The sequence below is a fragment of the Ipomoea nil genome, unplaced genomic scaffold (assembly GCF_001879475.1).
Source record: "Ipomoea nil cultivar Tokyo-kokei standard unplaced genomic scaffold, Asagao_1.1 scaffold1407, whole genome shotgun sequence".
In the NCBI taxonomy this organism is placed as follows: Eukaryota; Viridiplantae; Streptophyta; class Magnoliopsida; order Solanales; family Convolvulaceae; genus Ipomoea; species Ipomoea nil.
Window position 1 is genome coordinate 1,930,983 of NW_017617835.1, and position 19,406 is coordinate 1,950,388.

General features: G+C 36.5%; 3 protein-coding genes and 1 non-coding gene across 4 annotated transcripts; 1 reads left to right on the plus strand and 3 right to left on the minus strand.

Moving 5' to 3' along the window:
- Window positions 1-391: 391 nt before the first annotated feature.
- LOC109186889 (polyol transporter 5-like) lies at window positions 392-2,753 on the minus strand. The gene is made up of 2 exons (XM_019337072.1): window positions 2,189-2,753; window positions 392-1,961 (listed from the first exon to the last, which is right to left on the minus strand). The coding sequence occupies exons 1-2, from the start codon at window positions 2,361-2,363 to the stop codon at window positions 604-606; spliced, it is 1,533 nt and encodes a 510-aa protein (XP_019192617.1). The 5' UTR covers window positions 2,364-2,753; the 3' UTR covers window positions 392-603.
- Window positions 2,754-4,325: 1,572 nt separating this feature from the next.
- TRNAS-GCU lies at window positions 4,326-4,407 on the minus strand. The gene has a single exon. It is a non-coding gene; the product is annotated as a tRNA-Ser (tRNA).
- Window positions 4,408-5,872: 1,465 nt separating this feature from the next.
- On the minus strand, window positions 5,873-9,232 carry LOC109186413 (protein CfxQ homolog). The gene is made up of 7 exons (XM_019336379.1): window positions 8,791-9,232; window positions 8,084-8,194; window positions 7,866-7,964; window positions 7,657-7,767; window positions 7,267-7,570; window positions 6,950-7,089; window positions 5,873-6,862 (listed from the first exon to the last, which is right to left on the minus strand). The coding sequence occupies exons 1-7, from the start codon at window positions 8,926-8,928 to the stop codon at window positions 6,326-6,328; spliced, it is 1,440 nt and encodes a 479-aa protein (XP_019191924.1). The 5' UTR covers window positions 8,929-9,232; the 3' UTR covers window positions 5,873-6,325.
- Window positions 9,233-14,507: 5,275 nt separating this feature from the next.
- LOC109186412 (probable chlorophyll(ide) b reductase NYC1, chloroplastic) lies at window positions 14,508-18,032 on the plus strand. Its single transcript, XM_019336378.1, has 11 exons — window positions 14,508-15,102; window positions 15,470-15,548; window positions 15,654-15,789; window positions 16,191-16,265; window positions 16,359-16,554; window positions 16,638-16,706; window positions 16,806-16,945; window positions 17,030-17,152; window positions 17,275-17,467; window positions 17,555-17,750; window positions 17,781-18,032. The coding sequence occupies exons 1-10, from the start codon at window positions 14,752-14,754 to the stop codon at window positions 17,738-17,740; spliced, it is 1,548 nt and encodes a 515-aa protein (XP_019191923.1). The 5' UTR covers window positions 14,508-14,751; the 3' UTR covers window positions 17,741-17,750; window positions 17,781-18,032.
- The last annotated feature ends 1,374 nt before the right edge of the window (window positions 18,033-19,406 follow it).

Here is a 19,406-nt window from a genome sequence, read left to right on the forward strand (position 1 = left end):
TTGAACTTTTTTTTTTTTTTACCTTGTCCTGTTGCTGTACAATGCTATGTGTTTAATTATTTGTCTGTGTATCACATTCTGAATAGTGTGCATTTGAGTGGTTACTAGTTGTTGAAATTCAATTCGTCGTGCCCAATTCTGATTCAAATTGTATCCACCGTTGAACACGTACAGTGATTAATCTCATCGCTGTATTGTAGACACCCCTTTTGAATGGGATAGCTGGCCTGGAGATTTAATGTCCCTTCATATTCAAAGTCAAGGATCGAATCAGACCTTTGATTAAGGATGGATGGCTTCCTCCTACTCAACCATACCCCCAGGTTAAATGTATTGATTTGGACGCATATATAAAAGGGGTGTGTTTTTTGGTTAAAAAAAATAAAATCGAGACAACTAACACGCATCATTACGTTTTTCATTATGTTTGAAATAATCATTACAATACAGGTGGCTTATGCCACTAACTCACTCAATTACATAATGAAACACAAATATTCTTAATTAAATATACTAAATAATCACATCAAACTCCTAAATATTATGGATTAGCACACTATATATAACTAATAAAACCATACAAGAAATTGCTCCATGCCCTATCTATCTCTCCAATTCAATATCTTTATCCTTTTCACCATTATCTTGTTTGTCCTCAAATAGTGACCCTATTTCCTCTAGGCTCATGCCTTTGGTCTCTGGCAATAGCAAGTAAAAGAATAGTGTAGCCACCACCATAACCCCAGAAAGCACAAAAAACATTCCTCCAAACGTTATTTTTTGGGAAATACTAAGAAATGTGGCTGAGACAACTCCACTCACCAACCTATTCACTGAAACTGCTAGGGCCGAGCCTTGGGCCCTGAGTCTGAGTGGGAAAATCTCAGCTGAGTAGACCCATGTGACCGGCCCGAGCCCGATTGAGAAGAACGAGACGTCGGCGCAAACCGCGAGAACACACAATGCGATGGCCCAAATGGGCTTGTGATGGGCGTGGAGGAGATATGTTGAGCCCAGCCCGAGCCCAGCAAGGGATAGGGCCTGGCCCACTGTGCCCAATAGTAACATGGGCCGTCTCCCGAAATTGTCGAGGAAAAGTGCTGAGACCAAAACAAAGGTGGTTTTAGCCATGCCCATGATGATTGTTACTCCGATTTGGCCTTTCCGGTTAGTTATTCCGGCGGATTTGAACACCAACGGCGTGTAGTAAACCACCGCGTCGTTCCCGGAGGCTTGCATGAAGAAGTTTATTCCGATGGCCGTAACCAACATGCGGCGGATCGGCGCCGTCGGGCAGAGCAGCTCTCTCCATGCACCTTGTCCGCGCCACTCGCCGGAGGTTCGAAATGCGGCGGCTTTTGTTATCTCTTCTAGCCGTAAATCAGCTTCTTCTTCGCTTTCCGACGTCCTACGTAAAACCATCTTGGCTTCACTGAGCCTCCCTTTCATGACGAGCCAGCGGGGCGACTCCGGCATCTTGATCACGCCGGCGGCAATGCCGATGGCCGGGACGCCGGAGAGGCCCAGCATGAGCCGCCAACTAATGTTCGCCGGCAGCCCGGATAACAAAATGTTGGAAACGAAACCGATCAATATCCCGACGTTGATGAACACTTCCGGCAGCGAAGACAGAAAGCCGCGGGTCATCGCCGGCGACAGCTCGCTAGTGTACACCGGAGCAATCATGAGGGAATACCCCACTCCGATCCCGGCGACCACTCTTCCGGCCAGTAGATAGCCGTATGTTGGCGCAAGCCCCATCAGGAGTGCACCTATTATGAAAGTCGCCGCCGCCAAAACTATGGTGTATCGCCGGCCAATCATATCTGAAGTTTTCCCGGACGCCAGTGACCCAAACAACGACGACACGTTCAACAAACTCACCAACAATTCATGCTGTACCGATGAAATCTTGAACGTTTCTTTAATGAACAGAACTGCACCACTCATCACCCCAAGATCTACAAAAACTCATCCAAACAATTTGTCAAAAAACTATGAATATTAAACCATCTAAATTGTTCATAGCCCATTAGTTCAAACCAAGAACACATCCAAACACTTTTTAAAGAAATTATTGAATCTGACCAGTTGTTCATAGCTAATCAGCTCAAATCAAGAGGGTCAAACAGGTCGACCTCGATCATGAAAGGCATTTATCATTATGAAATAAGGTGAAAGAACTTACCATAACCCAAAAGAATAGAATTGGTGGAAGCGAAAACGGCGCAAAGAAAAGCGAACTTGTTGAGACGACGCTTTGGGGGATGAGGGGAACCGTGGGCGCCGCCGGGTCGAGATTCAACCATTGTGATTTCCATGGGTTCTGTTCTCCCCTTTGCAGAATCAATTCCAGAATCCATATTCTAGCTATCTAAATCCTGGTTTGGATCAACTAATCCTGTGGGCAAATAAGAAAGACGAGTATAGATGCATTAATTGATTAACTACCTACTAATACCAGTACTGTACTGACTAGTAGCAGTAATGGGCTAATGACCTGCAATATGAAGGACTGAAAAAGGTAACATTATAACCAATTTTGTTGGGATATGTGATCATACATTTTTGTCCCTTATAAGGTTGGGAATTCAAACCTCTCTCATATAGAAAAATCAATCTGGCCAACACTTTATCTTTTAATTGGACCGATCAGGTGTAAACCGGATTAGTCTAAGTATATGGTACAGATTTAAAGGTGTTTAGGGTATGCCGAATACACTCGATGATCTGATCTGACCAAAAAAAGGTAACAGTATTATAGGATAAAGACACTAATAACTTCCTCCTTATTTCACTCGCACACATAACAAGTGATGTACCAAACTCCCATTTAAGGTTGTTTAATTTAGTACATAATTAAACATCAACCCCTTTCACAAGGAATTTGCATATAACACATCAAACAATCATGTATGTCTCTATAGTTGAGCTTTAAAAAATGAGAAAATGAAAGGTGAACTTCATTTCTTCACACAAATCTCCACTGATTATCTTGGATTTAACCCATCCCCTACAACTCTTTATAAGGATTTGCAGAGTGATCCATCACTTTCCTGCATAGTGCATATCACTTTCTCAAGTAGTGCATAGTGATTCATCACTTTTCTAAAGCAGCATGCAGATGATATCTGATATGATGCATGCTAATTATTGCAATCCCCTCCCCCCCCCCCACACCCCACACAACTATCTTAATTGCTGCAACAGTTTATTCCTTGATTTCTGCAAACATAAATGAGTAACAGTGTTGCTGTGTGTACAAGAATTCAAATTTCAAGTCGCAGCGAGAGTTTCATATAATAAATATTTTGATCATTTTTCCTGATAAATTTAATACGTAACTCTTAACCGTTGGTTTTAATGAAATCTGCCAAATCTCCTAAGTCATAATCATCTGGTCAACAGTGGCGTTATTACGTTACCATGAGAACATGACCATCTAGAACTAGAAATTAAAGCAATGGTATGATACCTTCCCGTTTAACTATTTTTTAATTTAAATCTAAATATATTTAGAATTATTATTTGAACTCATCCCTATATACAAATATTATTGGGTATTGAATTTTCACTATTATTCGGAAACGTCTCAAATCTAATTATCAACAATTCAAATTCATTCTATTAGGATGTAATAATACGTGTTGATGAGTACCCATTGGTCCCACGGTAATATCCCTACATAGTTACAATATATCTTCTTTATGTTTTCTTCAACTTTTAATTGTTGTATGAATATGAATTATATTATATTGTCTTATCATCATTATTATTGGTAGTTCCGAAGTTGCTTTCATTATGAAAATCTTTAAATAATAATAACAATAATAAGTTAGATTTTCATTTTGGGCTATATAAGATAATATTAATAAATAATTATGTAACATATGTGTAACAAACAACAATAGTGAGGAACATAGAAGAAAATATAATGAGAAATACTCAAATACTATGTACTATCTTTCAAGGTTTGTCTCTATCATGAACTATAATAAAATTACATATATTTTTTTACAACAAAAATGAAATGTTTAAGTGTTTAAGTTGTTAATATAACAAAAAGTGATATATTTCAAAATTTTATATTATATGGCATAATTTTACGTAATTAATTCATGATAAAATATCATAAGCAATGTTCTTATTACCTCGAGCATATATAAAGGAGAAACGCAATAAATGGTGACAGGAACAAACTGCAAAATGCCACTATTCTGCTAAAGCTCAGGTAAATGCACTCTGCTCCTGTAACTGTATACCAAATTTGAATAATAATAATAAAAACAATAAAGGGGGAGGAAAAAGTCAAAAGAAATGAAGTGCGTCGCCTGAGAGATTCGAACGCTCGCGGGGAAACCCCATGTACTTAGCAGGCACACGCCTTAACCACTCGGCCAAAGCGACTTTGTTGCTCCAAGTCTCTGATCTATATTAATAACCTCAGGCTACTCAGCAATGGAGGTGCGAATGTGGGAGAGAAAGGAGCAGGCTTATTTATTTATGAGTTAATACCCAAAATAGTCCCTCGACTATGTCGTAATTACCAATTTAGTCCTCGACTATCATTCTTACCCAATTAAGTCCTCAACTATACAATTTTTACCAAATTTAGTCCTTTGTCAATTTGACTGTTTGTTGACTGTCAAAAGTGGAAATAAAGTTGTAATTTTACAAGTTTTCTCCTTCCTCCTCATTTAGCAGCGCCAAACCATGTAACAATAAGCTCTGGTTGGGTTCTAAACCTGTCAGTATCGAAGTAGTGGTTATGCATCGGATAGCCCATGAATTTGATTTCCAATGATTTTTTGACGATCGAAATCTGATCGGAGTGTATTGTTGCATGGTTTGGCGCTGCTAAATGGAGAGGAAGGAGAAATCTTGTAAAATTATAATTTTATCCCGACTTTTGACAGTCAACAAACAGTCAAATTAATACAGAAGACTAAATTGGGTAAGAATTGTATAGTTGAGGACTAAATTGGGTAAGAATTGTATAGTTGAGGACTTAATTGAGTAAAAGTTACATAGTTGAGGACTTAATTGGGTAAGAATGGTAGTTGAGGACCAAATTGGTAATTATGGCATAGTCGAGGGACCATTTTGGGTATTAACTCTTTATTTATTTATTAAATATGGGAAAAAGGAAAAGAGAGAAGAAGACATACCAGATTAACTGCAGCTGATTCTTTTCCAATTTCCATCAACTTACATTCTTACACTGTTTCCATCTCTGTAATGTATAGTACTATGAATGAAGGTACTAATTGCAATTACTGTTTCTCTTTTCTTTTCTGCTTTTTTTGGGGAGGATTTAAGGATTTAAGGCTTTAAACGACATTGGCGTGGAACAAGGAAGGAAGCAAGGCAAGAACTGGTTGGTATGATAGATGTTTATGGGGGCTACTATTACTATTATTGTTTGCTGCTAATAATCGCGTACGTACCTCCTTTTTTTTGTCGGATCTATACCTTTTCCGACACTCCAAAACATGTCAAATGTAAAGCAAAGTAAAATCACTACTAACAAATATCACTCGTAACCAACATGATTGGAGTGGTGGTTCAGCACCTCGTCCCTAGCTAGTCCCCTATCACTTAGTGTGCTGATAGTATGGATGCATTCAAACCATTTGGCCGTCCTCTATCACTTAGTGTGCTGACAGTAGAGGCGGGAGATTAGTTTTCTGACTATCGGCGGGAGGAATACCCGATCAACTATATATGTGTATATGATGAGGGAAAGTCTAAGATACCCATGTTGTCTCATCAAATGCAGCTTTTCCTCTTCACGGGATTCCTAAGGTAAAAAAAAAAAAAAAGGGTATTTAGAACTTGTACAAGAGGCCAAGAGGGCACAATGGACAAAAGATGCATTTCAGCCATTACAAGATTACAATTCAAGTACCAACTGGAATTTTCCAATAACTGGAGAGGTTGGAATTCATGAATTACATATAGAGACAGAATATTGTCATTAAAGAATATAGAATACATTCCACCATTCTACTCTCCTATAAATCTATAAACATCCCTCACAAAGAATTTTCTCCTATCACATAAAGAATGTATAGACTCTAAAAGGGCATAAGTAAATTTAAAGAACAAACAATCATAATGACCACAAAGGTTTTAAAAAAAAAAAAGGCACAAGTGAGATCCAAGATCAAGATTCTGCCAATCCGTTGCCAAATCGCCATAAGCCATGATAGCCATGATTCTTCAGAAATTGATACCACAGACAACAGATGTTATTCATTACTTGTAATTAGAGAGAACTTTATTCTACTACTTGCTTCCGATATTTGCTCAGCCTAGCAACCGCTTATTGAGATAACAATCGGAGGCCAGCTTCTAAATCCTCCAGTGTAATAGTCAGTAACTCCTCGGCGTCTACACAGTCAAAGCTGAGTCTGAAATCTAAATTTTCTCTTGCATTAACTAACATTGGATCCAGTAAGCCTCCATTCATCTCCTTGCGCTGCTTTTCTGTGGTTTCCCTCTTTATAAGAGCTGCAACAGTTTCAACACTACACGAAGGATGCAACTTGAATCCAAACAGCAAACTACCTTCAGCTTGATAAGTCATTTTAAGATGAAGAATCTTGGCAAGATCTTCGATACTAAAGTCGTTAAAGTGAAAGTACTTGGTCACCCTCCTACAAAAGCCTTCATTCGAAGATATTACTCGCTTCATAGGTTCACTATAGCCTGCAAAAATCACTACAATTTTCCCACCATCCATGACAGACATTATCTCCTCTAATGCTTCTAAACCATAGTCCTTATCATCAGCCTTCTGCATGGGTATTAGTCGATAGGCCTCATCAACAAATAGAATCCCCCCCTCAGCTTCTTGGATCTACAGATACACCCATTGACTTGGTCAAAAAAAGCCTCTAGAATATGTAATGTTAAACAGATAAAATTTCAGAATCACAAAATTTACCTTTCTCCTTGTCTTTGGTCCTGTATGACCAACAAATTCCCCAACAAGATCTGTCCTCTGTACTTCAGTTACCTTGTCAGTCGGAAGAATGCCCACCATATGAAGTAGTTTTCCAAGTACTCGAGCTATCATTGTTTTTCCTGGAGAGTAGTTGAGGAAAACTAAGGAATCCAATTGGAACCTCTAAACTCATACAAAATTTAGAAATTATACAAAACATAAAACTTGGAAAATATATCATTCAAACAGAAGCATACTTTAAGTATTAGGGAATTCACAGTTGAACAAATGATTTAGAATATAAATGGCATCAATACCAGTTCCAGGGTTTCCAAGGAAAGCCATGTGAGGTGGTCTTCTCACACCAACTTTCAGTCCCAGGGCCCGACGCCTCTCGTCCAGTAGCATCCCCTTGGCCCATTTTCGGAGTTGCACTTTTAGCTCATGTAAGCCCACTATCTTTGATAGTTCATTTTCAAGTTCATCCATTTTCGCCTTGGTCTCACCGCATGCTTCAAGGGCTTTACGTCTTCGCTGCTCCTCAAGATGTCGATGAAGAAGTTCTCGCAATTTTTCATTTCCAGGGCCTTGAGAGAGATGATTTAAGGGAGTCATTCCCTCCTGCAATTCATATGTTTCACAATCAATATTGATTAGAAAAGGACCAGCAAATTATTAATACTTGAATGAATTACAGCATTTTATACATTGTCTTTGACACTACAATCAGCATTATGCTCCAACAATGTCTTCACTGTTGAATAGTCTTCAACTCGGATTGAGTGCCAAACAGCAAGGTGCAATGGAGTCATCCCATTCTGCAGACATATAAAAAAGAGTATTGGAAATTTTTTTGATTGACACTGCACTTACAATGTCAAAGTAATTGAGAAAGCAATAGGGAAAAGAAACACACATTTGCTCTGGCTTCAACAAGAGCACCATGAGAGAGAAGTAACTTTGCAGCTTCATTACATCCATTCTTAGCAGCCATATGCAATGGGGTCTCCCCATACTACAAAGTGCAACAAATGAAACAAGAAAGAATAAGGCTGCAATATACGATGGGCAAGAGTCGTTCATTTGATTGGAAAGAAAATACAACAGTATTCAAATTAAAGAGAGCTTATTTACCATGTTCTTTGCTTCCAACTCCACCTTTTCTGGGCCTTGGAAACCAAGCAATAGTTTAACAATCTCAATATTATTGTAACCAGCAGAAACATGAAGTGGTGTCTGTGCCATCTACATCCAAATAAAGCAATGTATCACGGAATAATGCATTTGAAAAGAACCTTCAAGATTACTTCACAGTGTATATAATGTCATCAATTGAGGTTTTATGGACTCCACAAACGAAAAATAACATATTATCAGAGTGATAACTTCTGGAACATTAACCTCTCATGCTCCCTCTTTGAAACGCCTATTAACCTATAACTTCTTTCCAATTTGGTTGCTACTTTATGCAGAATTTAGCACAGCAAATAGACAAAATGGAAAAATGTTCTATTGGCTATCACTTAGCAAGATTCAGTAGTTCTTCCCCAATCATAATCACATGAGATCTATCTTTCATCCAATTTCTTTGCTCTTTTCCGTTTCCCTAGCAATGTTTCTCCACAACACACAATTATGGAATTCAAGATTTCAACGGAATTGATACCCAAGAACCATATGTAAAACCAAAAAAAAAACTGAATTTTTGCAACAGATTTCTCAATCAATCAAACATTTCCCAAGAAAATGAAGTCATCACAAAGTCAAAGCATACATTATGTATCTATGAGCATATTCCATACATGTAAATTAGATTATAAACACACAAACACAGATCTTACAACGGGGTTACGTTCATTGAGGAGAGAAGGGTTGTCATTAAGCATCTTGTGGAAGGCATTGAGATCCCCAGATTGAGCAAACCCATGGATTGTCGTGGGTCTGGAAGACTTTGACCTCTGATCCCTAACCTTATGCATTATTTTCCTTGTTTCCTATTAGCGTCTTCTCCCCCAATGAAAAATCAACAAAAGCAAGAATGGAGGCCTTGCCGACAGAGGTTTAAGCGGCGTTTCTGGGGGAAGGGTGGCCGGACGGTGGAATTGGGGGTTGTCAGTTGTCAGAGGAATTTCGTCAAACAAGTCATGGGTGGTCAGGCGAGTGTGGAAATGAAATGAAAAGAAAATAAAAGAAATGGAAGAAAGGAGAAAAAAAAAAAGGGAAATTTCTTCGGTTGCCTGGCCTTGGCTGGCTGCCAATTGCTTGCCAGCTTAGTTTTGAATTTCCCTTTCTTCCATCTTTTTTCTATGGCGCAAGGACTTCCACCGCTGGCCCCACATCGCTACCGTTCGATTGCCTATGAAATTCATATTAGCCGTCCATCACTGTACCAAAGATATAATCATACAACTTGCCATCACTTTGGCATGTGCAAATATGGATTAATCTAAATACGATACGAGCTTAAAGATACCGTGTTAAAAATAAGTTTCTAAACATGAAAATTATGATTTTATTTAAATAGTAATAAAATTATAATGATGTAAGAATATTTTTTGTTCTACAAAAATACAGCTAAAGAAAATTTTATTCAATAAAGTTAGATAACATTTAAATGTAATTAAGTGGAAAATATAGACACTATAATACATGAAACATTTGTGTTGTTTCCTTATTAGTTATCTCCACTCTCCAGCACTATTTCTGGAGAAAACTTTAATGTTTTTCCAACAAGTAGTAAACTTTCAGTATGCATAATTCACGGAAAGCTTTTGATGGAAGGCTTGGATCCTCAAATTTTAACTATCCTTTTTAAGTAAGAATGTCTCATTTTCACGGGATGTTTGGTTGCAATGAGAGAATTAGGGTGATGAATTGTAATTCCATGTGAAATGAATAATGTGGGAATAAAGTGAAATTTAAATTTCAGTATTTGATTTGCATAAATAGAATTACGAAAATTTCAATTTCAGTGTTTAGTATCTGATCGGGTAATAGTTGGTGGTGCCATGTCTTCTGTGCCTTCCGGTCTGCCGCTGGCAACCACATACTATGCAGCCGAGCTCAAGGCCCGACCTGACCATGACCCGGGCATACACAAAGAGAGGCAAGGATAAAGCCGTCGAGGGTGACAATGAGCACCGATCGAAGAGGTCAAAGGGGTCGAGCTCACCTGACCACACTTCGATCATGGATGCTCTCTTGTAAGGGATAGAGCCGGCATCCCTTCTCGACAGGATTTGCTCCGCTTTGCCCGCTCCAGAGGACACCTCCGAGTTGTCCATGAACCGCGTTGGAGAGTAAGGTGTTCAGGGCATCATTCATGTATACCCTTTATTGACCTTTTTCCTTCAATATTTCTCAGTAACTCCCCAATATTCGTCTGTTTGTAGCTAGGCGGACCCTATCCAACCTCTTTTGCCAGGCCAAGGGCATCGAGCAAGTGTATTAGAAGTACATGGAAGTCGTAAAGAAAGTGCTTGCTCGGAAAGACTCCAAGATTCAGGACTTGGATAGAAAGGTGGACGAGCTTGAAGGGAAGGTCACGACGGCCATATTCGGCTACAATGCTTCTCTGGTCTTTCTTAATGACGTTGTTGTGGTCCCTAGCCTGCTAGCAACACGTGTCTTTGGGGAGCGGGCTATCGCCGAGCCTTTTTTAGGGCACTCCTCAGCATGTAGATCAGGGGAGGAACTGGTGAGTGCATATGAGAAATGGGCATCCCTGTGTAGAAAGCCCAAGATGTGAAACAATGTGAAAGAAGGCCTTAAGGCCCTCGATGACGACGACGTGGCCACCATCTTAGGCGTCCTTCCTAACGACGTAGCCAATCCCGACCCTGCACCATACACCAAGCGGGTGCCTGCTGAACCTGTCCCAGAGCATCTAGAGGCCAAGAAGGAAAAGACTCCTTCACATGAGTACTGCATGCAATCAGGAGCCCGACGCCGCTTGTGTCAGGCAAATGCGTGTTGGGAGTATAGACACTAGGAGTCCGGCCCCATTTGTGCCGGACACTAATACTTGTGCCTTCTGGACTTTTTATTTATTCTTTTATTCTCGCCGTTTTGACCATTTCTTTGATGTCATGCAACTTATTGTTCGTTTTAGCTTTTCGAACATAACCGATATAATGATCCAAGTTGTTTTAACTATGTTCTGATTTATTAACCGATTCAAGTAAGATGAACTCCCTTGGTTTTGATAATGTTAACACATGGATTCCCTTAAAATATGTACTCCGTATTTATTTCACAGGTTCAAATCTCAATAAAGGTATTGACTCATCGCGTTTGAATAGGTTGAGACATGTTTCCAGTTATGTTACATCTTCGTATATTAATAGTCAGTCACCTTGATAAAAGGTAACCCTTTCTGCTTGGGAATGTTATTTGGCCTGCTACAATAAACATTAATGGTGCATTAAATCCTTTCGTACAACTATTTTGTATGCTTGTATTCATTTTGCTCAGTATACCTACGAATAATCAATTTATCATATCTCAACTGTACATTTTTATTTATTTATTTTTTAAATTTGGAAAGTGCATTTCGACAAGAAATATTACCTTATATTTTTTACAATTTTTTTGTTATTATATATACATATAGATAGATAGATAGATAGATATAGATTATTATTATTATTATTATTATTATTATTATTATTATTATTATTATTATTATTATTATTATTCAAAAATTATGTATTTTAATTATTTTTTTATTTTTAAATAAAAAATCAGTAATCTCACACTTGATTTCAAATCCACAAGTTCGTATATACATAGTTAACCCAAGCTTACACGTTTTTATGTTCTTTTGGGATTGAAAGCTAAAGTTGAATAAATTAGTCCATTACTAATATCATACTCAACCTAAGAATCCTAATGAGATTCTTTACTAATAAAAGTATTAAGTTATTAACTACTAAGAGAGTGCCTCATTTTTTCAAAAAAAGAAAAAAGAAAAAAAAAGAGAGAGTGCCTCATAATACACCCAATATAGTTTATAGTATTTGAGGTTCCAATCTCGGTGGCGGCACTGTGGGAGTTATGTTCAAAGTGTGCAGATTTCTTGTGCGCATCGGCATTTGGTCCTGCCTACTAACCCATTGAGTCATCGTGATTTACATCTTCCCACATGCTCTGTCGGGTCGGAGTGTGGGGGGCCCTTAGGGTTGGGGGATTCAGCCTTTTGGGGTAAGTATTTGAGATTCAATATTCTATTTTTCAAAGGAGCTACCCAAATAAAAACACTTATTTGTTTACTAACCGGATAATTTCTCTAATTTTTTAGAAAATTGGAGAATTAAAGAAAAAAATAAAAAATTATTTACTAGTACAATTTTTCATTTTGAAAACTGAAAATATTTTTCAATTTTATAAAAAGCTAAAGAACTTTTTTTTTTTTCTAAATGTGAAACAAAATTTCTATTATCTATTTGATTATATATCATTACAATAACATTCTCATCATTATCTACCTACATATTTATCTATTATATTATTATTATTACATCCATTATCATCTTCTTTTACTTATCACCATCTTCTATATTTTATTCTTGCATTTAATTATATAAACATAACTTATTTGTTTAGGCTTAAAGTTATTTATTATTCATACATTATCACAATTCAAACTTTGACTCTAAGTTAAGTTTTAGATTTTGATTGAACTCATCAATAGATTATTGGTATTGATATTTTTAGTTATGTTATATCCTAATATAAGTTTAAATGGTCTGAATAGCGAATATTGAAATTTCACATATATTATTAAATTTTAAAGTTAAAATTATATAAATGTTTTCTCAAATGAATATATCCAAAAATATTTTAAATATTAACTAAAAAATTAATATTATCTAAACTAAATTTTAGACGAACTTAATAGGTTATTAATTTGGATATATTTTTAGTTATGTTATATTCGGATATAAATTTGGTTTGCAGATCAAATGTAAAAATCTTATATATATTAGACTTAAAAATAAAAATTATATTTATTTAATTTAAACAAAACATATAAAAAATATTTAAATATAAAGTTTAAAAATCACTTGAATTGAAATTGAACCCTGTGTTAATTAACGTTAGTATAAAATAACAAATTAAAAACAAAATCAATATTTAGAAAAACAAGTTTTCTAAACAGAAAATAATAAATAACAAGAATTAAAAAACCAAAAAGAGATAATAGAAAACCGAAGTAAACAAGCTTACAATATTTTTATTTTCTATTTTTTTAATATTTGCAATTAAACTACTTAATAACTTAAAGATAAGATCTACACATGCATACCATTAACTATGTACCGAATTTAATTTGTCTTTTCCAAGAAAATAAATTTTGGTGGCCGAAATAATTGAAGAGGACAGAACGATTAAGCATGGCAATTTGAACACGCTAACCTTTGTAATCTTGTATGTTTATGTATCTTGGTTTGGTTACTTTGCTTGTATGTATAAAATTAGAAATTTCAATGCACCGTATTATATATTTGATAATAATAATGTATCATCTACATTATTAAATACATATAAATTTAATAAGGATTTAATTTATTGGTGAAAATACTCAAATATTTATACTTTATTATGGTAATATTCATACTTTTTAAAATTTAAATATAATCGTAAAATTTGATAAATGCCTTTTTAATCAATAAGCATTATAACACGTATATATATATTAGGTATATAAAATATCATTACAATCTTTAAAAAATAAAATTAAGAATATAATTAGTCACGTGAAAATGACATGCACTAACTTCCAGCCCATGCATGGTCTGGAAAATTGTTTCGTAAACACAATGCCAACCAACATAAGCTCGGCACTTCCATCTTCTAAACTCTCAACAATAGTAGAATGTCCCAGAGGGCCTTTTTTTTTTTAGCCTACAGTAGATAAGAAGTCTTATTTAAAATTTATTTTTAATAATAGAATGAAAATTTAATCTTGTTATAAATATTGAAAATTTAGATTTGAACTCTTTAAACGTAAAAGTTTATAATTTCGTGTTCAATCTTAAAATTATATTAATTTAATTTATCTCATTCATAAGTTTATGTTGGGCATCGGTCGAATTGGTCGAATTGGTCGAATTCAGTCTATATGCTCGTTTCGAGACGTGGCACTCTGTAACTTACAATGAAAGAATGTGGTTAAATGGTTAATATCCACTCACTTATCACCAATTGATTTTAAGTAGGATATAACAACCAGCTAAAGAACTGTGTGATTAAGCGTACTTGACTTATTCCGATGAGATTCATCAGATTATAAAGAAATTTATAAAGTATAAAATATAGTCCGACGAAATCAGAAAATTTGAATTATAATTATTTATAATTTCTTTTCCCCTCTTTGAATTTAAATTTGGAAATTGGCACCTTTCATAGTTATCCAGCTAACTTGTTAGTTAAGCGCAGCGTAGCAAAGCATAGCAGTTAGGAGATGGACAAGTCCAAGTCCCAACCTTAACGGAAAAGGGACACGTAACATGAGACCCAGTTGAGCACGTAGCACCTTGCAGCGTGGAGATGAAGATTGGGGTAGCTTTAACGTGTGGTCATCACACTACTCACTACACTCTTCTCTCCCTTTTCCTCAAAACCCCGTTTATATTCCCCCACAATCCCTAAAACCCAAAAATAAATATCATATTTTTAACGTTTTCATCTCCCACAAACCCACCCACCGCAAGAATTCGATCCTGTTTCAAGATAGAATCGCACCCTTTCCCGTATAAAGTGTAGCGTTCCAAACAAAAGAAGAAAATATCTTCTTTACGATGGCCACGGTGGCAAAGTTAAACTTGTCATCACTAGAGTGCCACCAGTTCTACCACCGCCGGCCGCCGCCGTTGGGAGGCTGTTTCCGGCGGAGTGTCGGTGTCTTGTACCCGTTTGGCGTAAAGGGTTGTGGGAGAATTAGGTTGAAACCGTGCAGGGCGTTTAGATCAGGGGAGGGGGGTAGTGAAGAAGGGGAATTTGACAAGAAATATTGGTGGGAGTCTCAAAAAGGTCTTGATAATTTGGTCAGGGGTTTCAGGTCTGCTGTTTGGAGCTGCTCTAAACCAAGTTTAAGGTCAGATTATAAATTTAGGGAAAGGTTGGAGAAATTAGAGGAGAATTTATTCTTGGTATGTAACAAGTCGATCATGCTTTAATTTTATATTATCTTCATTCATATCTTCTTCCTATTTTTGTCCTCTAAAATTTCCTTAGTTTTGTATTTGCTTTCCTTTGATTTGCCAGGATCCTGGAGTTATTGTTCTTCAAGCATTCTTTTCTTAGTTTTCTAAACAAAAATAGTAATGAAATGACAAAATTAGATATTCTTTGCTCCTAACTTCCAATGATTTCAATCCAATTCTTAATTGTCTTTTTCTTGTTTCAGTAAGCTGAATTCTGTTTATGTAACTGTGAGATAAAAGGTTTCATGAAGTTGTGTTTTGAATTTTTATGTTCATATATACTTGTATTTAAATGTTCTTCTCAACTGGACAGTTGGCTCTATATGTTGGGAGGTATATTGTGACTATGATGAGCACTGGAGCTATATTGATGATTGGATTTCAATTGTCAGGTTAGCTAATTTTGTGCTTCTTTGCATTATAAATGCTAGTTCCTTAATAATGTTTCACAGTTTAATGATAAATACTTATGTTGTAATTGGATGCAACTTTTATAGGAGGGGATAGCCAGATGAATGACCTAATATGGTATAGTTGGCTTGGAGGAATCATCATTGGGACTATGATTGGGTCCAATTTGGTTTTGGAGGAAGTCAGTCGGGCCGGTCCACGGAATGTTGTAATAACCGGAAGGTAATGTTTTATATATGCGAAATAAGTAAAGGCCCTGTTCGGTAAATGGCTGTTAGCTGATTGTGTTAATTAGAGGGTATAACTAGTTGATAACATTAGCTGTTGTAGAAAAGTGTTTGGTAAATTAGCTGTTAGCTGATAGCTGTTTGGTAGCTTTTTAAATTTTAGCATTTTGGAGTTGCAAAAAGCTAATTAACCAAATACTTATATTGATATTTTAACTAAATCAAACAATTAATAGTGGTCAAATAAGCCAAAATTGGCCTATAGGCCAATTTTTTACCAAACAGGGCCAAAGTGATATGCTACTTAGTATTGGAAACTTGTTATGGAGAAATTCATATTGCGGCTAACTCTGTACATGGATTAGGCGGTGTTGCTAATGATTACTGTTATTGCAGTACAAGGGGATTGGGGAAAGCTCTGGCTCGAGAATTTTTACTTTCTGGAGACCGTGTTGTTGTTACCTCTCGCAGGTCCATTAAAATAATGAAATCTATAAGTCATTTGCATACTCTTCTATTGATTCTTTGGAGTCGGGTCCTAATACTTGGCTTTTCTGAAGGCAGCCCGGAATCGGTGGATAAAACTATCAAAGAGCTAGAAGAGAATCTAAACCAAATCATGAACACTACAATTGGCTCATCTAAGAGACGTTTTGCAAATGCGAAAGTGGTGGGAATTGCTTGTGATGTCTCTCAACCTGAAGATGTTAGGAAACTGGGAAAATTTGCAGCTGATGAACTTGGTTCTATCGACATTTGGGTAAAAATTTATACTCTAAAAAAAAAAAAAAACCTTAATTGTCTCTGTTTTTTGTTTTAAAACTGGATTACCAATTTAAACAGGTAAATAATGCTGGGACGAACAAAGGATTCAGGCCTTTGCTGGATTTCACCGATAATGACATCCAAGAGGTATGTACCGACAATGACTCCAAAGGCCCTTTACTCTGGAGGATTTCTATAATACTCAATTTGACTGATTTGTTATTTGTTTTTTTTTTTTTTGTATAGATAGTTTCGACAAACCTCATAGGGTCTATACTTTGCACTCGAGAAGCCATGCAGATCATGGCATCTCAACATAAAGGGGGTCACGTATTTAACATGGATGGTGCCGGATCCGGGGGGTCTAGCACTCCTCTGACGGCTGTGTAAGTGTCACAGTCCCGATTAACACTTGAACACTATTGAGGAGCTAGTTATAACTCAATTTATGGTATATTCTACTCCCACAGATACGGGTCAACAAAATGCGGTCTTAGGCAGCTTCAATCGTCACTTTTCAAGGAGTGCAAGCGATCAAAAGTTGGAGTGCACACTGCCTCCCCAGGCATGGTTTTGACAGATTTGCTGTTGAGGTACACACAAAATATTGAATCTAATCAATTAACTAGTCTGACCATAGACTTATAAACTCATATGTTCTCTGTAGTCACTGGTCCCGAAATATTTGAGAGCTAACTCGAATATATTGTTTCAGTGGATCGAGTGTTCAAAATAAGCAGATGTTTAACATCATCTGCGAGCTCCCCGAGACTGTGGCTCGAACTCTAGTACCACGGATGCGGATTGTGAAAGGAAGTGGCAAGGCTATTAATTATTTGACCCCGCCAAGGATATTAATCGCTTTGGTTAGCGCTTGGCTGAGACGAGGCCGTTGGTTCGATGACCAGGTAACCTCGTACTCCCCATGCCTTCATTTCATTTCTCGAATAACAAATTATATTATTTATTTCTAATCAAATAACGAATTGTTCCAGGGAAGAGCTGTGTATGCTGCAGAGGCGGATAGGCTTCGAAACTGGGCTGAGAGCCGCACTCGCTTGTCATTCACCGATGCCATGGAGACGTACACCGAAAATACTTGGGTTTCTGTGTTCTCGCTTTCTGTGGTTTGCGCTTTCATCATTCTATCGAGCACAGGTAGCACATATCCTGGCACCTAAACCTGGATTCGCGTAGAAATCTTAAACCTGTTCTGCTACTTGGTATTTTAGCCAAAAGAGAAACACTAAACCCACGTTAGAACCCCTTAGATTGATTCCCAGAAACCACGAGGCCTCCTCAATCATTCCTTCCGATTCATTCCTGTCTACATTCTCTGCATTGGATGTACCAAAACTTGGATTCTGTAAAATGTAAAGAAATGAAATGTATGTAGCTAGTAGGATTGGATTATTCATTTGAATTGCTAAGAATTTCTTTAGTTTCTTTTGGTTTTAGACATTGGCATGCAAATCAAGAAAAATACTTGCTCAAACTTTTGTTGCTTTGGAATGAGTACAATCCATATTAATGAGTTTGTTGGATTAGCGACCTGCTATCACAGGTCACTAGAGTTTCGCAACCCTCCAGTGCAACTTCCAACAAGTAAACAACTAGCGACCGGCAAAACACACTGGTCGCGGTTGTTTTCTTTGCATAGGAGGGTTGCCAAAACTTAGTGACCTGCTATCACATGTCACTAACCGATTTTTGGACTTCATTACACCAAAATATAATGATGATAAGTTTAATTACAATTTTAAAATGTTTAGGAATATAATTGATTTGGTAAAGTTTAATTATATATTTGACTCGTTTTCCTTTCTTTTCTTTTTCGATGTGTATTAACTTTGACAAAAAAATTTCTTGACTATTTAGTTAACTTTTCAACATAATCTCTGGTCTCTAGGTATCGTTATAAGATTAATTTTGGTAGTCATCAATTCAAACAATCAAATTTAATTTATGTACTTGTAAAAGCTTTCAAAATTTGAGTAAGTCTATTCATCCCTCCCTTTAGTGCACTAGCAGAACTTAATAGTACAAACATTATGGCCAAGTGGATCAACATGCATAACTCTATTTTCGCTAATTATTTTGAGTTTTTGAATCGCAATAATTTCACAATGGTTAGCCAAGGCCTTTAGACCAACATGCATTGACCAAGTTCCATGCGTTAGGGCATTTGTCCCGAGCTCAACCATCTTGGACCAAACTCTCTTCTCTGGTAACTCATCACGATTATCCCATTAGTAATAAACAAGAATGTTTTTAGGTTTTTAAAAGGCAAACTTTATTCAGGATATTCTGCAGTAACTCCAATTTTTTTTAGAAGAAAAGTAGGCACTTCAATTAATGCATGTACACCACTCACCGTGCTTGCACCAAAAATGGCGCCTTCATTTCTGCTGAGAGAAATTGCTTTAACAGTTTTTAATTTTTTTGATTTTATTGTATAAAACTTTTTCTGGGTGACATTTGCGTAAGGTTACAGCTTAAGGTGCGTAAGTTTATAGTAAGGATTTTAATAAGTTTATAGTATTAGGTGCGTAAGTTCATAGCCAAAAAAAAAAAAAAAAACTGAGAATTATAAATTTAGAAAAAAAATAGAGCTAACTTTATTTTATTTTATTTTATTTTACATTTATACGTTTCTATTTTCCCGATCCATGCTAGATAGGATTATGCAAATGAAAGGCAGAGCATTATATATATAGATAAAGAATGGGGTTGATCATCCAGCTATGTTTGCGCTGCATTGCATCTCTAATCATGGCTATGGCTGTCTAAGTGAACTTTGTCAAATCTAACCTGCGGATGTTACGATGTTCAGTTAGAAAGCAATAG